This window comes from Sebastes umbrosus, chromosome 5 (genome assembly GCF_015220745.1).
Source record: "Sebastes umbrosus isolate fSebUmb1 chromosome 5, fSebUmb1.pri, whole genome shotgun sequence".
NCBI classification, from domain to species: Eukaryota; Metazoa; Chordata; class Actinopteri; order Perciformes; family Sebastidae; genus Sebastes; species Sebastes umbrosus.
The window spans coordinates 5852325-5869011 of NC_051273.1; the positions used below are offsets into that span (position 1 = coordinate 5852325).

Here is a 16687-nt window from a genome sequence, read left to right on the forward strand (position 1 = left end):
AAAATCTGTTACCACTGCCTGATGCCTGACGAGTGCTACATTAGTGCATCAATCCAAATATCCAAAATTTCATTGCTGGGACACATTATTATCACATTTTTTATCTGTTCAAAATGTACTTTAAAGCGAGATTTGTCAAGTATTTAATACTCTTATCAACATGTGACTGGGCAAATGCTTGCTATCTGGAAATGTATGTATATATTTATTATTGTAAATCAATTACCAACACAAAACAATGACAAATAATGTCCAGAAATACTCACAGGTACTGCATTTAGCAGAGAGTACTGGTTATGAATGAAAGCTGGCTAACTGGTGAGTGTTGCTACAGAAGCACACACATTTCACAAAAGCAACTACACAGATGTGCAGATGTCTACTATTTTCACCTTTATTGGGTTGGCAGCAACGACAAAACCATAGTCTTTGACAAAATTTCAAAATAAAAAAATAGATACTATGTAATTTCACACACTCTGCCTCCTACTCAAAACATCAGCAGCCTAGTTGATTTAACACAAATGGGTGCGCCATACCTTTGTCAGAATTTGTCTGATTTTTTTGGCTGTACAGCAGATTAAAAACAGATACACACACTTTACATACAGTATACTCATATACAGTATATTGTGTAAAGGTTTAAACATAACTTAATAAATAAATACATATTATCCTGTAATTAATAAAACTCTTTTTTACTAAAAGACTCGATCAATGAAACCAAAGATGACTTGTTTGAACAAGTTAACAGTTTTGATTTTCTACCACTTCAGTTTGGTCAGTGTAATACAGACACATATAAACAATTTATTTTCTTTAAATATTCATTCAGTGGCTCTTGGATTTTTGAAACCTTGAGCCAAGACACCCATTTCACATAACCCGCTACAAAAAGTCCACCAAAGGAATGAATATTTGTGCAAATACTATAATCTCCACTTGAATGGTATATTCCAAATTTTACATTAAATGGTAACAACTGAGCTATTTTATTTTAGGCTATTACAGAACTTTGCTTTCTTCCGTGTTATACAGTTTGTTATTTAGTTGTTTGTCACCACATTGTGAAGATAATACAGCACTAATTCAGACCTTATACATTTCTTCTACTAACCCACTGCACTATGCTCCAAAGGAGCATCAAAAAACACGAGCTATCGAAATAAAAAGAATATCATCGTAAGTCTAGTATTTGACACGGCTATGCTGTGGTTCCCTACTGCTATTCCTCATATATGCCAGGTCATATGGCTAAAGAAGGGCATTCACAAGACTTCGACAAATCTGCTGTCTCCTCTTATCTTACAGGTATGATGCAGACGTCAGATAGTAGAACATGTACCCACTTGAAGGCAGAAGTCAGATCGACTGTGATAAATTAATGACTTGACCATCTGAACTATTACAAAGTCACGGAAAATGAATCCAACAGCAATGTACCTTCAGATGTGTACGCGGTCACAAGGTATGTTCATGTAGCTGGAAAATGTTTTAAAAAGTGCAGCATGTCCATGTAACAGTAAATACTTCTCAACATCTTTTTTTCACTTTTCCTACAAAATAACATCTTTAGGCACGTATACAGAACAATCTGTAATGCGTTAAAGCTGCATAAAGCAATATTTTTTTATACTAACACTGACTCAAACAACTCCTGATTATGTTAAAGGGTGATGACCGCAGATGATCCCGCTAAGAATCAATATTGCAGCTTTTACACAGCTGCTTTTACCTCACGGATTTGGTTATCTTAGTTGTTTGAACCAACAAAACCAAAACAATGCTGGCACATACATTACAAGATGAGCAGGCACTCCCAGCACGTGATCATTTCAAGTTGACTGTGGGCTACCTAACTCATGCAAAACTGCAGAGCGCCAAAGTAAATGAGTGAATGGCTGGTAAAGAAAGTGGAGCATGTAGATAACCTAAACGAGACAGATATTTTTCTGTTGGTGATGTTGGTTTACCAAACCTTGGCTTAAAAAACAATATTGTACTTACATTCATCAGAATGGCCAGAAAGACTCTTGAATGGAATGATCAAGTAGCTCTGTTTTTGCTGGATGTGAAGAAGCAAATGTCTTGCCACTAATATATAATAAGCTAAAGGCTTAGAGTCTTTCTGCCCCTTGTGTTCAAAAATCACTAAATGCAGCTTTAAAATGAGGAATGACTTACACGGGCTACCGTTAAGCAGTTACAATATCGAGGGGCTGGGTTTGCTGTGTCACTTGGTTTCTAGCATGGACACACATACACGACAAGCAAGGCCTAAACCACAGATGACACTACATGAGCAAAGAGGGAAATGAGTATCAGTTATTGGCTATAGTACGTGGCTGTATTCATGTGGAACGAATTATGCTTTGACACTGATCCAGTGATCAAGGGAATGTACAAGGTAGATTGACTGGAATGACTTCTGTATACTAATGTGCTGTCGCAAGAGATGGGAATCATAACCAATGGCAGTTTGTGGGTTGCTTTAACAACACACATCATCTGAACTTTGTATATCAAAAGCCCCAGATTGGGGAACAGTCTTTAGATTTACCAAGCTGGAATGGGCACAGTAAAAGAACAAAATTGTATTTTATTTGCAGAATGGAGTTATCTCCAATAAGAAGCCCATAAAAAATCCATTAAGGACTCCATTTCTAACACCTATACTCTCCAACACAGCCATCTGTTGCTTGGGCACTGACATCATGAAAAAAGATAAGGAAAATTCAACAAGCTCAACTAAATTTACAGTGTGATTCCCAGTTAGGTTGGACCCTGTGAGAAGAGCACACTAACTTCTGTGGTCACTTACAAAAGCACTGAGGAGTATGTAAGACATTGAGGCCTGTAATTTGAGGGCGGTAACTTTTTTAGATTAGCAACAGAATTGGTAGAACTGAAAGAGAGCGGGGCAAATTAAAATTAATGAGGATTGTCCGGACCAATAGTTTAAAAAAAAACTCCACAAGATAAGCTACTGATAGCCTTAAACCTTTATCACAACTAAGCATGTAATTTCAGATCAGTTAAGTTTTAACCTCACAGCGACCTCCAGACAGATCAGATCACATTAACCTGAGCCTCTGTCCACCGCTGCTGGGAAATGAAATCCACTATCATCTTTAACAAAGATAACTGTGTCACTGATGCAAAGCACCCGAAACCAGCCTACATATTCAGGTCTACACTATTTTTTCTTGCCCATGTGACTCAGGGAGGTTTTTGAGCGGGTAAAAAAGCAACATTCAGATATCCTCAAGTCAGCTCAATTACAGAATTCAGTTTCTAAACTAACCCTTTTGCAAAATAAATAATAATGGGAAAAATTAGATAATTCAAATTCTGTTGTTTGTTCACTATCCAGTATATGGCCCTACATATACAGTACGGAGGGAAGGGGGGGTGTAATATTTATTTGCTGGTTAGAAATGGCTGTCATGAGCACTCATGCATCAAACTGTTAGCAGAATACTCATAACACAGCCATATCAGGAATGCCACACCAATGGTGGGAATGCTGGTGGTGCTGATGGGCTATTTCATAAGCGCAAAGAGTGGACCTTGGGAAAAAACTCTAAGCTGAGAGCATCAGTTCACTGTCTTCAATATAAAGGCCTCAGTGTCAAACCGACACCTTTGATTCTGGAAATAAGGTGCTTTTTAGTAGGGGGTGCACCAAACAATTGGTGGTAACTGACTATAATCAGTTAATATTTAAATTGGTAAACAATGAAAGCAGCATGTCATCCGTGGAAAATTTGATATAGGTCACACTACGGCAGTAGGGAATGCCTTAAATGTATTGATAATTTGACCACCTACATCATAGATTAGTAATCATGTTGAGTCAAGTGAAAACTTTATTCTCGTTTTGGGGATTTTGATTTAAAGGTTTCAACACTCCTTTTACAAGTTTTGATATTTTTGCAGTCCTTGGTCTAATGCTGTGATGTAGGAGCATGTTTTACTGTCCACTGTTACATTATGTATTATGTTTTAAAGTAAACTTTATCCAAATTTCATTGGCCATCACTCTGATAATAGAAAAAAATGTGCCAGAACACCTGACCAGTACATCATGACTTTTTTGCATCGCTCTCCTGCTCACATCATGTTTACAGACTCAACACAAAATACTTCACTAGAAATGGACTGCGCACTTTCCTTTAGAAAACAGTCAAGGCCATACGCCATCTGTTATTTATCAGCAGCATAATGGCTGTCGTCATTGTCACCGTGTGGGTTTATACAGCTAAAAAGTCAAATATTCATTTACAACCTTTAAACAGGTGTATGAGCACGACTATGTGTGGGTTATCTAGTCTCTCCTAACGACAGAAAGCACAGAGACATCGAATAGAAGGTCGATCCAATTCACAGCCACTGACAAAGTTTAACAGCCATGAAATAGTGTGGTCACATTTGATGTCTGAGGAGCTATTTGTGAATCTTTTACAATTTTGTCTTCCCACTATGTCTGACCTGGCTGATGACATACAGAGAGATGTAAAGGCAAAGAAAGCCATGGGGAGACTACTTTCTATATGATCCACAGCCAAGTCACATACCACAGAATAACAGCCATCACAGAGTGCCCATCTCTTTAAATCTCTCTGTTTAGACACTGCACCATCTCCTTGAGAAGCTTGTAATGCAATAAACCATGGTTTATTGTGACCAAGGCAATGTCACTGGTGTCAGCTGACAGGCTGGTACAACAGAAATTGTTTTCTGTTTGGTTAAGCCCTGCCAATGTTACTGAAAGTTAACAAGCTGCTAAGCTTGTTAAGATTCACGTTCCCCATTCATGGATTCCAGCAGTATCCTCATCCTGTAAAAGTCATCCCTTCAGATGGAGCACGAGTTTGCCCTCTTCCTCGGTTTAGGCTCCCCAAAGTCCCTGTCATCGGCCGCACAGTGGCTGAAGGAGCAAATCGTCTGCGAGAGCCTACGCATGCCCAGGCGGAACACACTATTAGACAGGCTGTAGATGACACAGTTGCAAAAGCTGTTGCTAATAGCCAGCCAGGTGGTGATGAAGGAGAGGGCAGGGCTATCAAGCACATGGGAGCTCTCTAGCAGGAAGTAGATTATGTAGGGCAGCCAAAGCATATAGAAAACGCTGGTGATGCGGAACAGCACCATCGCATAGCGCCGATCTGGTCCGTGCCCTCCGTGATGCCCGCCGCCTCCGCCCCCCTCACCAGCCTCCATCTCCTGGCTGGGGAAACGTGCCCGCCGTTCACTGATGTCCCTGTTGTGCTGCTGGCAAATGCGAAAGATATGGTAATAGGTAAAACAAACCACGAGTGCAGCGGGCGCGTAGAGCAAACACACCACAAAGCCCGTAAAGAGGGCAGAGGTGGGCCACGAGTGAGCGCACCACTCAAAAATGTCCCCATGATAGCCTGGTTTACCCCACCCAAAGAAAGAGGGCAAGAAAACCAGGCTAGAGTAGACCCAGATTAGAGTGATGCAGCCTCGTAGCCGGCATGGCGTCACCAGCTGGTTGTAAGACAGTGGTTTAGTTATAGCCAGGTAGCGGTCCACACTGATACAAGCCAAGCAGGCCATTGAAACGCTCTTCAGAACGGAGATGACGTAGCTGAAGACCTGGCATGTGATGGGCTCCTGGACACCTGCTGGGTAGTGGAGTAGAGACAGGGTGGGCACCAGGCAGCTAAGACCCACCAGCAGGTCAGCATAGGCCATGGTCTGGATGAAGTAGCTGGTGGTGTAGTGGTGTAGCAGGGGGGCACAGTGGAACACGAAGATCACCGTCAGGTTCCCTGCAATAATAAGTACTGTCAGAAGTACAATGACAGCAGTCTCCAGGACGCAAGCCTCTAGGCCTTCGTTCAGCCCCCAGCCCAAGGGACACGAGTGGTTGCCGGCCCTGCCAGGAAAGAAGTCTCCATGACTGCTGTTGGCAGTGAGCACCGGGTCCGTTGTCAGTTCAGACTGGTTCATTGTTCTGGGTGCTGTCCAGGTGGGTCAGGTTTGTGGTGTGTCACCCATAAGGCAGCTGGCCTGAAACTGGAGAACTGCCTGCCCCCCCACCCGCTCTACAGCGCGGTGTCTGCAGCCTTCTTCAGTTAACCGAGCTCAATACTCTCTCTAACACACTCACTCTCTCTTTCACCTTACGCTTACATAGCTGGGTCTCAATCAAATGAACACTGACTGGAGGAAAATCAATACAGCCTCTGGGCGGGTAGGACAACCCGTTTAGCTCTCCTTTTCCAATCACTCATGGTTAGTGAAAGTAGTGGGTGGGTAACAGTCAGGAGTAGAGAGAAAAAAAAACCGGCACTTCTTCAGTAAACCAGAGTAGCAGGGTAGCATTAGTGCTGTGGCCAGCATCTATCCCAAAGGCGAGTATCCCTGCTGCTTTGCCTGCCAGTCTGTGGCCTCATCTCCTGATCCTAATGAGGGTTGCCACCGGGAGGCTGAGGGCATAAGCTGTCCGTACAAGGGCAGAGAGCACAGAAGATGCGAGGGAGGACACCATACAAAGAGGTTAAAGCATGAAGCAAAGCACAATGCTCTGCGCTCTTCACAGATCCTCACAGGAGATCAAATAAATAAGCAGCATATAGCTCCCATTTCACTCCAAGAGATCAGTTGAAATTTACTGAGTGCAGTTACCTTTCAAAAGAAAAAAGCTTCTTAGGAGTCTGTCTTGGTGTTTACCAAAGTCTGGGAAAAAAATTACATCCATCTCTGCAAAGCAACCCTTCAATTAAATCCAAAGTTTCACTGTGCCATGGGTGCTAGTGTGTTTACAATGTAACAGCAGGCTTCCCTTATTTTGGTGGTCCTCTGGTCAGTGTCTGGAGCCCATGCATGCCCAGCTATTGTCTGAATCAAAACACAGACACAGGCTAGAACAACATGGGGATCTCCGCAGGAGATAATGTCACAGCTCTCTCAGCACACACGGCGCTTGGGGGGGAAATGTGTTGACAAGGCATCCCTCGGCAGAATGAAGTAAAAAAAAAAAAAAAAAAATGTGCGTCAAAATGTCTGGATGAGTTTTGCTATTAAAGTGATTTAAAGTTTTAATCCGAATGTGCAAACTTGCCTCTCAGTGTTCTGGACTGCAAGTCGCGAAAGACAAACAAATGTAAAAGTCCAGTAGCTGATGAAAAGTGTTGAATGTAAGACTCCCATGCAGGCAGGTGGAAGGACTCTCCTGGAGCAATGAGAGGCCAGCTGAATAGCTCAGCGCTCCTCTCGCTTTGACTCCTCCGCAATCCTATGGCAGACACTTGCAGAGAGGGGTGTGGGGATCAACCGGAAATCCATCTATTCATCCCATAAACGTGTTACTTGCATTTTTGTTGTGACATTCGGAAGCATTGGCTGGGGAGGCTTAGCACCTCCTCAAGTGCTTAATGCAACCATAGATTTTCTAACTTGCTTTAGTCCTTTGAAGTATGCGCTGTGTTTAGTTGTAGAGGAATGGGGTCCTACAACTCCTCTCTCAGTATGTATGTCGTCCTGAACAAAACACCGGCAGCGCAACAAAAAGGGAATCCACTCCAGCAGCATTAAAAAAAGACCATGTCCCAGTCAGAGTTCCAGTTTCAAGCACTGTCCTCTGCAAACGTCCCCCTTTTAATTCCGTTAAAACAGGACAACCCACGCTTTTGATAAATAAATCCTTAGATCCTGGCATACAGAAAGAGATGAATGCAATGCATCTGTCAAAAGCAGCAAGTAAAAAGCAAGAAAAAAAAAAGAGATGACTGCGCTGATGGAAATGAGTTAAATCTGCAGCGAGGGAAGCGAGGGGACGAAGAGTCCCTCAGCCCTGGTGCAGTGAGAAGGAGAGATGCTGTGACTGGCTTACACTTCCCTCCCTCCCTCTCCACACAATCTCTCTAGCTTGCACACTCAACCTCTCTCTCTTTCCACACACACACACACACACACATGAACCCTCCCTCTTTCTCGCTCTCTCTCCCTCAGCTTCTCCCTCATTGCCCCGCCTCCTCCCATCCCAGCTGCACCTGAGGCTCCCTGCCACATTATTCTGTCTCTCACTCTGGCTTTCTCCCAGAGGTAAATTTGGATACATTTCCTCTTTACATATTACTTATCTCTCTCAGTCGGGTTTTCTATTAACTAAAGCCCCCACACCCCCCTCCTTTCTTTCCTTCACTGTTTTAGTCCCACTTCTTCCCCTCAATCTCCCTCCTCCATTCATTTACCTAGCCCCAGTGTGTAAAAATAAACACCCAGGTCTATTTAATTCCTACATGAAAACAACCAACAGCATTGAAAATATAACATGAGATAAAATATCACAGCAAAAAATAGCAAAATATACATTTCACGACACATGAGTCACCCGTTATGCTGTCTCTACTTTGGGGGACGAGGGAAAGACGATTGCTGTTAGTGTCAGCCTGAGCTCGCCACTTTCTTAAATACATTAGTATATAATGTTCATGAATAGATGACACTCAACCTCCATAATCCCATGAAACATCTTGGATAATTAACCCCAGTAAAATGAGTCCTCTCTCTCATCCAGCCCGGCTCCAGGTTCTTCTGGATACTTTATTTATTCTTTATTTTTAACCAAAAGCTTAGCACAGTTATGCCTGCCCCTTAGTTACAGTTGCCGGGCATTTCGGCCAGTCGGGAGCATCCTCTGGCCGGCAGATGATAAAGAGGATCAAGTGACAGCAAATTGGCTAAGCAGAAGGGGCGGATGGAAAGAAACTGTCAAGCAGCGTGGCCGGGCAGGAGAATCTTGCAAAAAGATAATTATCAATATCTTTTTCTTCGTTTTTTAACTATCAGAGCTAATTAGAGGCAACGAGGAGTGGCTGTCTGCAAGTTGGATGGAAAATGGCTACTTTGGAAAACAACACTGCACCTGGCCTCTTCCAGGAAGAGCAGAGGGGTTTGATTGTTTGAAAGGAGCAAACATGACAAGAACTAAATCCCTTCTGGAAAAATATTGACATCCTGTCAACCTCCAAAGTATACTTATACTGTATACTGCAGATGGACAAAGGAAAACATGGTGATATTCACCTACGTGTCAAATTTGACAAAACTAAATTCTAGAAAAACGCTTGGTCAAATCAAGACAGAAAGCCACATATTAAACCATCAGAGCAAAACCAAATGTGTTATCTGAACTACAACAACAAGGGAATGTGTTTTCCAGAAGAAGAGCCATTCACACACACACACACACACACACACACAAACACAATGGCTGATCAGACCTGACTGAGTGTCCTTGAGGAAGATGTAATACCATGTAAGAATATTATACAGGAAAAAGGTGGCATGCAGCCAATCCAATCCTTTAATACACCTGTTTATGACAGCATTCAAGCCAATGAAAATGCCTCACACAGACTCGTTGACCTTAAATATGGAGGCAGTAGTAGCCGCTGGAATTTAACTTAAAAGACTGCCTAGATGCATCTTGGTGTAAAGATCATTATTTCACAAAAAATGTTCTTTACTCTCTGTATCTGCAGTTCAGATAACCTCGCTATAAGGGGAAACATTTATTGTATTTTATTCATTTTTATTTTATTCATCAAGAAATATTCTTATTTATTTCTTATTTGCACTATTGTGGGTTTGATGTACATATTTCTCCTTTCTTATTTTTCTTATTTATTTATACTTAGATATTGTAGCATTATGTACATAATTTACATTTTACATACTCCATTATTTCTATTTTTCTTATATTTCTTTATGCTTTTACATAAGAGCAACAGCAACATCTCAATTTCCCTTGGGGACTAAAAAAAGTATTTCTGTTTCTGATTCAGAATACAGGATACTCAAACTTCTATTTTGTGTTTATAGTTTTTCCAGTTTGTCAACAATAATATATTAAACGTTGATTGACATCAATAAAAAATAGTATCACTACATTTTGTAAAATAATAGAAACATTAGTTTTTGTCTCTAGTTTTTGAATAACATATAAATCAAAACATTTGCTGTCTGTGACAATTTGCAGAAGAATAAGTATTACCTCACATCACTGCAGGTGTACATCTAATGATTACTATATTGGGAAGTCATTCCTGACCCACTTTACGGTTCACCGACTTGAAAAATCTAAATAATTCACTGTTGAGACACCGATTCACAAGCATACTAAAAAGTGATTTACAGGTGTTATGCTTGAGATTTATTGTCTGTTAACTAATGTTTATGAGAGATTATTCAATTTAGGTGAAGTGGAATTATCCTTTTAAGGTTTAACACAGTGTGTTTCATACAATATGATTGTGAACTGGAGTACAAGGTAGTCTGCCATGCAGAAGGACGGCTCTTTCATTGTCATGGAGAGCAGATATTCTTCAGCACCTGTGTTGGTTAATTTGGCCATTCAAGAGAAACAGTGTGATGGAAAAACAGAGAGAGGGGTCAGAAAGAAAGGAAAACTAAAAATAAAGACAGACAAAGTGAAGATTGAAAAAAAAAGTAGACAGTTGTGCTGTCACGATGGAAGGAGCCAGTCAATGGAGATCTCTCAGCACAGTGCTCTTTACCTTTGGAGGTGGACACTGATGAAAAACACGACCAGAAGGCCACCGTTAATAATTCATTCTGCTCCAAAACAAAGCCAGCGGGGCCACTTGGAAACAAAGGTGGAGGCTGATTCACCTTTCACTGCTTCCCAGCATCCCACCCTCCTCCACCCCTGGGCTCCTGCTGATTCCAGTCTCAACAGCAACGTGTTGGCATAAGTAGGGAGTTTACATCTACATTACAGGTGTTTAGCTGATGGGCTTATCCACAGCAATTTACAGTACAGGGATAAAGGAAGAAGGAGGTTCCCCATCTTGTTCAAGGACATTTTACCAGGACAAGGTGACTAAGTAATTCAGTGAGTAAAGTTTAAATGTGCAGCACCTTTCTAGAGCAAGCATCACAAGTGCTCAATCAATATAAACAAAACAAATGTATAACCTCACACTCAAAGATAACACGAAAAGTTAATCCAAGGCCTGTCTGTACAAATAGGCGATCGGATGTTCTTCAAACAAGTCAGAAAGGTTATTACCAGTGGGCAATCTCCGGGTCTGAAAAGGGAAGCCAATGCTGAAGTGCCTTAAACTTGCATTCTTTCTAATAGCCAGCAGGGGGCGACTCTTCTGGTTGCAAAAAGAAGTCTGATTGTATAGAAGTCTATGAGAAAATGACCCTACTTTTCACTTGATTTATTACCTCAGTAAACATTGTAAACATGAGTTTATGGTCTCAATCGCTTGGTTTCAAGTCTTCCTCAATACAGTATGTTGTTCAATTAGTAAATTATGGTCCCATTTAGAGTCAAATAGACCATAAAGCAGGGGATGCTTTAGTGCGTGGCTACCTTGAGATAATAAGATGGCGACGGCCAAAATGCAGAACTTGAGGCTTCAAAACAGCAGTCCGCAAACCAATGGGTGACATCACAGTGACTACATCCACTTTTTATATACAGTCTATGGTTATTACAGAACCTGGTGGCCATGTAAACTCTTACAGTAGTCAGCCTTGGTCTTGACCGTTGACAAGGGACAGCCAGTATTGTAAGCCCTGGTTTGATGACATTATAAAGTCGTGGCTGTACAAGACCTTCACAGGTTCCTGGATTGAAACTTACAGAGAAGCAGGTAAAAGATAAATGCTCTTTCCTACTTCAAGACTAGCAGGCGCTGCAAAGTTGCAGATGACTGCATTATATATGTAAATATGCGGAATAATGCAAAAGTGAAGCAGTCAGTGATATTATATAATGAAACATTGTTCAGTGATCCAAATGACCAGCGGATGTACAGTATATTGTCACACCAATACAAATTTTAATGCAACCGCTTGTGGGATGTTTGCCAAATTTGTGTCTGAAGTCCCTCCAGTATTTATCAGAGGTCCAAATTTCTTTTAAGGCAAACTAAATTACCCCAGTCCAAAGCTGGTCTCGGTAGAAGAAGCTTGTAATCTCACTGCTTTGCCTTGGTGTGACCAAACTAAAATGACAAGGTGCAAGAACACACATATTCTTCAGATCTTGGGAGGGAGATGCAGACCTGCACTGCTGCTTTCCATTTCCTCTTCTTGTGTTTTGTCCGCATCAGTCACGCTCTGTTTTTGCAAAACTGCCGTCTATCTGTACTTTTGTTTTGGTAAGTATTACCGTATTCCCGACACCACCACGGGTACTGAGAATGCAGATACAAGTATTGCCTACTTAGCTGAGGCGTAATGTGTTATGCTTAATTACGCAGAGTCATGTCATTCTTGATTAATGTTGGATAATGATAATAACACATTTTTTATGCTTCCCATATATTTGGTGATTGCTAATTTCTACATCTAATGAGTGCCTTAGTGGCCATTTTATTAATTCATTGCATAATAAATTTGGTTACAAGAATGACATGTGATGGCAAAAGGGCCTAAAGCCAAAGTATGCAGCCTGTGCTACAACTACTACAAATTATTAATCTCCACTAACTTCAGAAGCACCCTCTCAGACTTTACTCAGCAACTAAACCCCATTAGATTGTGATTTATTTTTCTTTGTATGAATGTAGGTGCTTTGTTTATTAGTTGGTTGTCAAGGAATTCCAGGTCATGTAATTTGCCTGAAGGGTAAAATCTGAAATGTAGTGGCTTCTGCAGCTCTGATCACTGACAAACCTCTTGTCCAAGAGTCTAGGGGTTGGGAATATGGAGGGATAGGTGGTTATTGAGGCAGATTAGAGCTGGTTCACTGCCTGAATACAAACATTCGGCGAGCACCACCAACGGACCAACACTAAACCAGCTTAGCAGGCAGAAGCCAGTATTTATTTGTGGGACAAGCTTTGTCTGGATTCAGTTCCCAAGTTGATGGCGCAGAAGAAGCAGCAGAAGCAGCAGAAGAAGAAGCAGCAGCAGAAGAATAAGTTAGTTGTTTAAGGGTCTGTTCCAATGTTGCATCTAAAAACGTGTGGAAAACGCCAGCCTTGCTGCTTTCATCCTTTTATCCAAGGTGCTCGGGAGGTTGCGCTCCTGTCGCACTTGCCGTTACTAAGCAACAAAAATCTGTGTGCTGCGATGACGATGATGATGAAATTGTGGTGATTTAGCAGTTAGCCTATCTGATTAAACTCAACAAAGTCAAAACAAAGATAAATGTGTTTCCAGCACCGTAAATCCCTCACGGTAGCTTTACTGCTCGATTTTCACTGTGTCAAATCTTGGATCTTTCAAACAGATGTTGTGACGTTCTTGGATGGAAAGGGTGAAGCAAGTACAATAGTCTGTGGGACAGATCGTAAAAGTCTGGGTAGTCCTGCACTAAAATGATTAACATCTCCTCCATATAGTTACTGTAGACTGGTCAAAGAAAAGATATCCTCTGGATGTGATTTGTAAAAAGTTCTAAAAGTTCTAAAATAAATGAAAATAAAAAAGCAGCAAGTTATGATTATTGTTTTAGAAAGTAATGGTTGTGAGGACACGTTCTATTTCTGGTCAATATAAGAGAGAAGATGTATGAAGCAGACACCGTGGGAAGGGGAAAATGTCAAATGTCAAGATAAGAGCTACTGTAGCTCACAGCATGTGGAAAACAAAGTAACAGCTATTATTATCACATTTCACATGACGACAATTTATTCTGAACACCCGTAACAGGAAAAAATATCTATATGTTCACCTCCACAATGTCATCATGTTTACTGCGTTCACTGGGATTGCAGCAGTTGGTATGGTAAAGAGGAACTAAAGGTCAAAGACAGACAGGCTGCCTACTGAAATCACCATCTATCACCTTCATCTAACCTCACAGCACATGGCAGTGAAGCCCTGTCTGACCACTCAGGTAAGATACTTATATTCATCATTCTGTAGCACCTATTGTCCTTGCACCATGTAGGTCAGGATGTATTGTGCATCTGTAAAGGCTGAGAGTAAACAATAAGTCTTTGTGCCGTTACTTAAAATAGATATTTGTTAAATAAATCACATTGTATAAAATGCAGGTCATGGCTGTATTTTTTGCATTTGCATTTTCAACACCACTAACACACAGGCAATACTTCTCTCATAGAGAAATGTGAAATGCTTAGTGGCCTGTTGTCCTGTATTATCTATGTGCCGCTACGGTATGTTCAGGTACATTGAGTACTATGTTATTGAGCATGCTAAATGTCTTTTCTTTAAGCTTTTTCTTGCTTAAACTGTAAATAAATCAATAAAATAAAAATATAAAATAATAAAAAGTTTTATACCCTTTCAGGACAAATCCTGTCTAACATCACGTACTCGACACCTTGATAAAAATGTCAATGATATTGTTCATGAAGATTTGTGTACATTTATTGAATCAGGAGACACAAGCTAGTGCAACTCTGCGGGGAGGAAGAGGAAGAAGCAGAGCACTACTCTAGCTTTGAGGCTACAGTCGGTATGAGGACTGAGACACAGAAGTGTTGTGACCAGAGAAGACGCTGTAGGCTGGATCTCCTTAATCCGAGCTGTCATATCAGTGTCAGCATGGCTAGGAGGCTATGCTAATACACACATGGTGGATACACTGTATGGCCGCACAGCTACAGCTACAACACCTTTACTTATAAAATGATTTATCACACCTTTGGCATTGCATGTTAATTTACATCTACGCAAGAAATTCTACATTAAATGAAACGCTTACATGCACACATAAACACTTAGAATTCAACATAAACCCTGTCTTATAATTACTTTACACTTAATAAATCAAAATGATTAGACTACAGAAATGACAGATCCAATTTTTGCTTTTCTTTTCCAGATATAGATTTTCCTGAAGCTGTGAGAGACAGGCAGTGTGTCCTACTGGGTTCCTGCTATGGATATGTGAATGGGAGCCGGAGGGCTGCGTTGTGGAGACACACGCAGAGCCGGGATGGGAGGGGTGCTGTGAATAGACCTATATTGTAAGGAGGGGAGAATGAAAGTGGTGTTGCTTGGCTGTGGTGTGGCCATGCAGTGCAGCTGGTCCCTACAGATACTATGAAGCAGGATGGGCTAGTGGGGAGTGTGTGTGTCCGCGTCTTTGTGTGAGAGGCTGTGATTGACAAGACTCTAGACCCTCAAGGGGATTTTTTTTCATCCATGAATGATGGGAGACCTCAAACTGGTGGCAGGGCACACAGCTAAGCCAGAGGAATTATGTTTATGTATGTGCAGGATGTGTGTCTGTGCAGGCATGCATACTGTATTTTCAGCTAGGGGGAGGAAAACTTGTATCTCTAAAATGTCAATGTTTGAAGACCTAAGAAAAACAACTTAGGGCTTCGATTACACTGCATGTATTTGACTAAACTGATGGATTTTTGTGGTCTGTGAGGTCTGGTAGAGGTGCAAACAACAACATCATCAAAGTGTTGTCCTTCAATAGCAATATGCATGTCACAGCCAAACAGCAACCTCCGGTGCTGAGAAATGAAGCCAACGCGGAAGTGATAAAAACTGCAGTTCTTCAATTGGCCATTTGAGACTAGCTCCAAAAGCAACACAATCCTCATAGACTTCCATGTTAAAATGCCTACATTTACAGCAGAAATAAACATGTTTACAGCCTGGTACAAAAACGGTTTTGGACGCTATAGCTAATTTCCCTGTTCACGACAACTGTACGGGGGGTGAATTTGTATATAACTCCCCTGTTTAAATTATATTAAGGCATCATTTTAGTGATAGGTGGGTGCCCTACCAGGTCGCTAGCTGAAAGCTGTTTGCTCTGCTGCGTCACCCAGCCCGCCTCAGCTCCACCGACAGTCCACCTCTTTGCCAATTTTTGGATTAGCCGCGAGTTAGGCTGCGTCGTCACTGCCAGATTTTGCCACCCACTTTGAGCTTCACAACGGTCATGTCTAGAAGGTAACCCTCAAATTACGAAAACTTGAAAAAAGCTCTCGCGAGACTCATTGCCCGACGATATATCCTAAGCTTAACCATTCAAGGTCAATGCCTATCCTTAACCACTCAAGGTCAATGTATAACCTTAACCATTCAAGGTCAATGCCTATCCTTAACCACGCAAGGTCAATGTATAACCTTAACCATTCAAGGTCAATGCCTATCCTTAACCACGCAAGGTCAATGTATAACCTTAACCATTCAAGGTCAATGTATAACCTTAACCATTCAAGGTCAATGCCTAACCTCAACCATTCAAGGTCAATGCCTAACCTCAACCATTCAAGGACAATGCCTAACCTTAACCATTCAAGGTCAATACCTAACCTCAACCATTCAAGGTCAATGCCTAACCTCAACCATTCAAGGTCAATGCCTAGCCTTAACCATTCAAGGTCAATGCCTAACCTTAACCATTACAGGTCAATACCTAACCTCAACCATTCAAGGTCAATACAGTACCTAACCTTAACCATTCAAGGTCAATGCCTAACCTTAACCATCTCGCAAGAGTCTCGCAATTTGCACCTTACCTTCTAGCCACGACTCTTCCCAACTGCTCTTCAGAAACCTATGGGTGACGTCACGGAGACTACGTCCACATTATATACAGCATCTGGTCACGGCAAATGAGCACCTACGGTGTATTTATATCATTAATAATCCTAACAATGTATTTGAAACATACAATAACATAACTATTTTCATGTCATTTTATTTAGAAAAATAAATGGTTCTGTGTGGC

At 41.4% G+C, this 16687-nt stretch overlaps 2 protein-coding genes across 3 annotated transcripts in view; both read right to left on the minus strand.

Moving 5' to 3' along the window:
• The window catches only part of rabgap1l (RAB GTPase activating protein 1-like), a 149353-nt gene that overhangs the window by 82387 nt on the left and 50279 nt on the right, over positions 1–16687 (minus strand). The window lies entirely within an intron of this gene.
• On the minus strand, positions 371–11076 carry gpr52 (G protein-coupled receptor 52). Its single transcript, XM_037769845.1, has one exon. The coding sequence runs from the start codon at positions 5977–5979 to the stop codon at positions 4858–4860; it is 1122 nt and encodes a 373-aa protein (XP_037625773.1). The 5' UTR covers positions 5980–11076; the 3' UTR covers positions 371–4857.